This window comes from Glycine soja, chromosome 4 (assembly GCF_004193775.1).
Source record: "Glycine soja cultivar W05 chromosome 4, ASM419377v2, whole genome shotgun sequence".
Taxonomy (NCBI): domain Eukaryota; kingdom Viridiplantae; phylum Streptophyta; class Magnoliopsida; order Fabales; family Fabaceae; genus Glycine; species Glycine soja.
In genome coordinates, this window is record NC_041005.1 from 5,935,498 (window position 1) to 5,941,497 (window position 6,000).

The 6,000-nt window shown below is 34.5% G+C and overlaps 1 protein-coding gene across 1 annotated transcript; it reads right to left on the reverse strand.

Moving 5' to 3' along the window:
- Positions 1-1,699: 1,699 nt before the first annotated feature.
- LOC114409008 (serine/threonine protein phosphatase 2A 57 kDa regulatory subunit B' kappa isoform-like) lies at positions 1,700-4,979 on the reverse strand. Its single transcript, XM_028372277.1, has 2 exons — positions 3,170-4,979; positions 1,700-2,348 (listed from the first exon to the last, which is right to left on the reverse strand). Exons 1-2 carry the CDS (start codon positions 4,319-4,321, stop codon positions 2,010-2,012), a joined length of 1,491 nt encoding a protein of 496 aa, XP_028228078.1. The 5' UTR covers positions 4,322-4,979; the 3' UTR covers positions 1,700-2,009.
- Between the last annotated feature and the right edge of the window lie 1,021 nt (positions 4,980-6,000).

Below are 6,000 nucleotides of genomic sequence, written 5' to 3' on the forward strand. Positions count from 1 at the left end.
TTCAACTTTGAACCAATTGGGTAAAGTGTAAAACGCAATACATGTCTAGTTTAAACGAAAAACTTTGTTGAAAACATTAGAGTAAATAACTAAATTAGCTAATGTTATAAATTAGTTTAAAAGATGAAAATTTTAAATTTAATTTTTGAATATGTAAAAGGTATAACAAATTAGTTCCGCTGATAATTTAATGATAAATTGGTCCTTAAATATTAATTTGGTCTTTGAAAAATATAATTTATTGTCAAATTGATTATTGAACATTATAATGATAAGATAATCTCATAAATTTAACGACCAAACTAATTTTTTGCATGTTTTGTATGGTGACTAAATTTGTATTTTTCATCTTTTAAGGACTAATTTGTGATTACATCACTCATTTAAAAATAAATTTAGTTATTTATCCAAAAATATATTAAATTGTTCAAGGAATTGAGACCTTACCCTCTTCTAGTGGGGCCAAAAAAATAATATACTGGATCCAAGTAATTACTAAATTGTTCCCTTCGGGAGCTTTTGGTAGGAGGAGAAATTTTTTTATACCCAAAAAGCATGTTTGGTCGAAATGAATAAAATTTATTTGGTTGGTTATTGAGAATTTTTATATAATTTTCCTAAAAATCAAATAGTTATGCATATTTTTATTAATTATTTTAATTATTTATCATATTATATAATTTAATAAAAAACAATATTTTTATTATAGTAAAACAAAAATAATAAAAAAAGTAAGATTTTTATCTCCCCATGAAAAAAACTTGTGAAAAACTAATTAAAAAACATTTTCGGAGAACATCCTTTCCTAAAAATATTATTTTTTTAAAATACATATTAAATATGAAAAATTAAATTTTTTAAAATGAAATTCCCAGAAAATATTTTTTTTCCTCCTAATGCTCGTTGATGCGAAAGAAAAAGAAGCTTTTTGCTGGATAGGACTCCAAAATTCTTAATTTTCTCTTTATGAAAATTGATCCAACAATTGTGATTAACACTAAGATTTGCAAATAAAGTTTGACTGAAATCATAACAGACTTTTCTTGTGATTAGTCAACTGTAGTCAACTGTTGAAAAGGACAATGAATTAATCACAATAAAAGTAGGTTGTGAATTCAGTTGAACTTTATTTGCAATGTTAGTGTTTTAACTAAATCACCAAGTAATTTTGCTATTTTTTTTTTGTTTTTTTTTGTAATTAACACTATAAATTTATTATCTCTTATTTTTATTTTAAAAAATCAAATCAGAAAAAATAACCTACCAAAACCATGTCATTATTATAAAAGAGCGTGTATAAGAAATTATAAAAGTTTTTGTTTATAAGAATTAAACAAAACTAAAAAATATCATCTAAAATGAGCCCGAGTGTATGATTGAGTTAACCCATTTTACGAAAATACTTATTTATTCAACAATTTTTCATAAGAACTTTAGGAAGAAAAAAACTAACATCTTTTAATTTAAACAATTCTCACGTGAAGACCCCATTTCCATTTTAGTATCTTCTCCAAATGCACAAATTGTTAGATGGCCGTGACGTTGGAACAAGTCTTATAAACTAAAAGTACAACTTTAATCATGTATACAATTGTTCATTTATTGGTTAATAGTGCCTTAATTTGCAATGCCTGTATGGCAAATCCTTCGTGGTTATAGTCCAAGCTCACTTGTTATAAGGGGCAGAGAACAAAAGCACTGAGGAGCACAGAGCACATTTTGGAAATAGGCTTATACAGAAAATGGTTTGATCCGCTGCATGGTCCTTCTCATCAATTATCAGGAGGCAATTAACTTGCTACCATGCAGTGACGATCAAAAGCATGTTACAAGGTACAACATCTGGCTGCCAGAAGCATCAAAAGCATGTAGGACACAAAAAAAGAAAAAGCTTACTCCCAATAACAGCCATTTACCACTTTTCTAGTGGTTTTCCCACTATATCAGGAGGAAAAGAGATAAGGATTGAGTGTCTGACATACATACATGCATACATAAGTTACAGGTTATCAAATTGGAGATACTAAAACTGGGGTATTTCCAATCGCAGGCTGGAGACTGGCTGCATGCTCGAGTTGTTTCCACGCTTCCTTCCGCTTCTCTGCCGCCATGTTTAGCATTACTTCTTCTTCCTTGAATTGAGAATGAGAAGCCAGGAACAGCTTCTCATCCATCTCTACAAACATTTTTCTCACGTTATAAGTTAGGTTGAGCACTGACTGGCTCCAGTGGCCCTGAGAATTCTTCTCTAAGGCTGGAAATATGATTGGCAGGATCACTTGTCGGTTGTGAGCAATCAAGTTGACAATATGGTCGTTGTTCCATAAGAAAAGGGCTCTTTCAGCTACCTGCAAGAATCCATGTTGAATGAAAAAGGTTATAATTTTATCAATTAACAATCATGTCAAAGGAAACAAGTGATTCTCAAAAGAGACACAAATGAATGAAGATGGAGACAAAATAGCAGCAATTAAATCATTAATTTAAAAAAGCAAGAGACATATGCCATTCCCGAAAGGAGGTTCGAGGAACTTGGAAATTTACTCCAAGTAAACATGGAGAGCTCTGATGAAACAAAAAAGAATACGAACTACTTTCAGTTTCACATCCTATGAGTGACCTCTTGCCCAGAAATAATCTAATCAAATGAATCACCTTTGCAGAAAAACCTCCCAAAAAAGTTGCACTATGTTTTGACTTTGAACCCAAAGCAAAGCATTATTAGTCTCTACTTAAATGGGAGTTTAGTGACTCACATTCAACCAACACACGACTCATGCTCCTGCATTAACCCCATTAAGGATGGATTAACCAGGCTTTGATACCTGTTGAGGTAGAGACTAAAGGCCAGGCTGTGAAACAATGTTTCCTTCAATTTATACAGGAGCTCAGTGTCTTGACCAAGCAAATAGGAGATACACACTTCAATCCCCCTGGTGTTCATGGATTGCCCATTCCAACGCATGAGTCCCATATTGGCTGGGTGTGAAACACAACCCCATACGCTAAGGGAAGTCTTTGCTAATGTGCTTAATAATATAATGCCAGAATATAGAGCATCACACTACACAAACTATAGCTAAAAATCATGGATTTCATTTCTATATAAAGGCATACAACTAATGAGGATTCACCAAATGGATTAACTTAAAGTGAATAAAAATTGTACCTGGAAGTGCAAACTGTTAATGCAGCATCCAATCCGCCAAAACAACGGGACCATGACCCTCTGAAACTCTACCATGTTAATTGTTTCCAAAATTTCCTCCAGTTCACCCAGGAACATCACCTCTTTCTGACTGTTCGTTATCGGCCAATACTTCAACATCCCCCTTATCACAATGCTTGCCAACTTGGGCTCTTTCTCTATAAACTGTGTAACGCAATAAGACAACTGCTGGAAGTACACCCCAATAGACTTGGGCTTGTGCAAGGGAATCAAAACCCTCCACAAGAAGATCTTGTGCTCCTCCTTCAAAGGCAAAGCAAACCCGCTAATTATGCTCCCAAAAATCTCCAACAACTCCGCAATCCCATTGTGCCTCTCGGTCTCAAACACAAAGTTATAGAACAAGTTGTTAATTGATTTCCTTATGTAGGGCCTATGCACCATGAACTTGCCATAAACCCTATGCAGAATCGTCTTCAAGCAGTCCCTCTCCCTAGGATCCTCCGAATCAAACAACTCCAACAACCTTAAAATAAACGAATGGTCAATGTACTTCTTAGCCACCTTAGCATCGAGACAATTTGAGGTTATAAACTTAAGCAGCAACTCATACACCAGCTGCAAATGAGGCCAAGCGGGATCAAACGCTGGCTCATCATCATCATTCTCACCACCACGATTGGACCTGTAATTTGGCGGGAAAACGCGAAAGAGATTAATAGCACACATTCTGCAAACAGCAAGAATAGCAGGTTCACTGAACCTCGAGGACCCACAAGAGGACACAAAATCAACGAGCTCAACGAGGGTTCTTCTCTTCACCTCTTTTTCCACCGTGTTCTTACCAGGGTCCGTGAAATCGAACGTGACGCAACACAGGCTCAGCTTGCTCACGAAAAGGTTCATCTTCTCTGAACTCGGAACATCCTTAAAAGGAACCAAAGGTTCAATCAACGACACCGTGCTCGCCGGAAAAACCGCCGACGAGGATGTTTTCTTCGCGGCGGAGGAGCCTCCGCCGCCGGGAGGGCGGATGTTTCTGCTGGCGGCGCGTGGGGAATCGTCCGAGCGCGACGAGTCGGCTCGGCATGACTCGTCCGAGTCGGGTTTGGGTGCCTTGCGAGGGAGTTTGCTGAGGAATTGCTTGAGCATGGCGACCCAGAAGGTTGAAACGGTAAATTTCAAAGCTTTATAGGAAACCCATTAAGGAAGGAAAAACAATGTGGCACAAAATTAATGGGTTCTTCTTAAAGGGAAGAATGAGGGAGGAACAGAGGGAGAAACCCTAGATCTTGGTCATGGAAAATTGGGGGAAATTGCAAGCAATGTGAGAGGGGATGCATGAAATTGAGACCGAGAATTTAAATGGGTCGAAGGAAATTTACGATTTTGCAGCATGCGTTGGTGAGAAATTGAATCTTGAAGGCCGGGAAGTGGTAAAAAATGCAAATGAAATGTTACAAAAGGAATAGTTAACAATTTAACATTAGAAATAGAAACTCGGGAATTTCTGATTTTTTTTTTTCTCGGGAATGTGGGAAAAAGGGAAACGAAACTTGTTAAGGTTGAACTGGAAAAGAGGTGGGAGTTTCAATCTAGGGCACAAATCGAAGAGGGAATGTGATGTCTCAGATCACGAAGTTTTGTGCTGTGATTTTTTTGGGCAATGAAACCCTCTGAGCTGTTTCTTCTTCTGTTGTTGATGATGAATAATGTGATCCACCGCCATGGAACTCAGAAATAAACAAAAAAAGAGAAAAGTACAATGAGGCTATGGCTGGTTTTAACTTCTTTTTCTCTTGTTTAGGGGGCATTAATTAATCAAAATATCAAAAAAGGTCTTTATAAAATCTACATTATATATTTGCAGGGTATTTAAATTGGCATAATGGCCTCACTCACATAATGATTTTGGGTAGTCATTTATTTTGGTTTGAGATGCATTCGTGGATTTTTATATAATATAATAATTGAAGGAGGGGAAAAAAGATAAGAGAAGCATGGCATGGATAGATTTTGGACACGAACACGTGTAACTGTACTTATGTAAGGAAAAGGGAAAAGTCAGGAAAGTAAGCCTGTAAAATTAGGGACATGACATGGTTTCTTGCCCGTGTCTGGACAGATGTGAAAATTACAGGTTGGTAGGTAGTATGTTTTCCTAACGATTTTTTTTGGGTACTATGGTTATAATAGCAAATGATGATTATTCGTGCAATTTTGTTTTTAAAAAAATCTTTAATTAACTGCTAGTTTTTCTTTTTTTATCGGGAGCTAATGTTAGTAGTTTTTTTTTAATATGCTTCTTTACCCAATTTTAAAGTCTCCATGAATGTATTTGAGCTTTTCTAATCTTTGGTGGTAAAAAAATGTTGCTATGGATTATAATAGAAGAGCTAGTGACTTTTATAACCAACTAATAGGATGTCTTGTTTTGTTTTAAAGTTACAATTGCGGCAATGAAAATAATTTGAAACAGTATTCATTGTTTGTTTGGTTTTTTAGATTAAAAAATATTTTAGGGAGATAATTAATTTTAAGAATATTTGAAAATTACATGCTATATGTATTTAATTTTAAATGTGAGGTTTATTGAAAATTAAAATATTTTATTTTATTATAATTTTTTATTTTAAAAATATATTCTTGATTTACTATTTAAATAATTTTTAAAAGTATTGTTTCCAAAATAAAATGGTTTTTAATATTAATGCTTTTAACAGGGTGTTGGCTTAAATGTACATCAAATAATTTTTTCCCTTAAATCTTAGTAATATTATTTCTTTGGATAGAAAATTTCAGTAATCTTTAGAATTCACTTTAAATTTCAA

Excerpts from the sequence above, each read along its gene's own strand:
- LOC114409008 (XM_028372277.1), bottom strand. The coding sequence starts at position 4,321 with ATGCTCAAGCAATTCCTCAGCAAACTCCCTCGCAAGGCACCCAAACCC. Across the intron at positions 2,349-3,169 it reads TTAACAGTTTGCACTTCCAG|GTAGCTGAAAGAGCCCTTTT; the intron begins GTACAATTTTTA and ends GGATTCTTGCAG.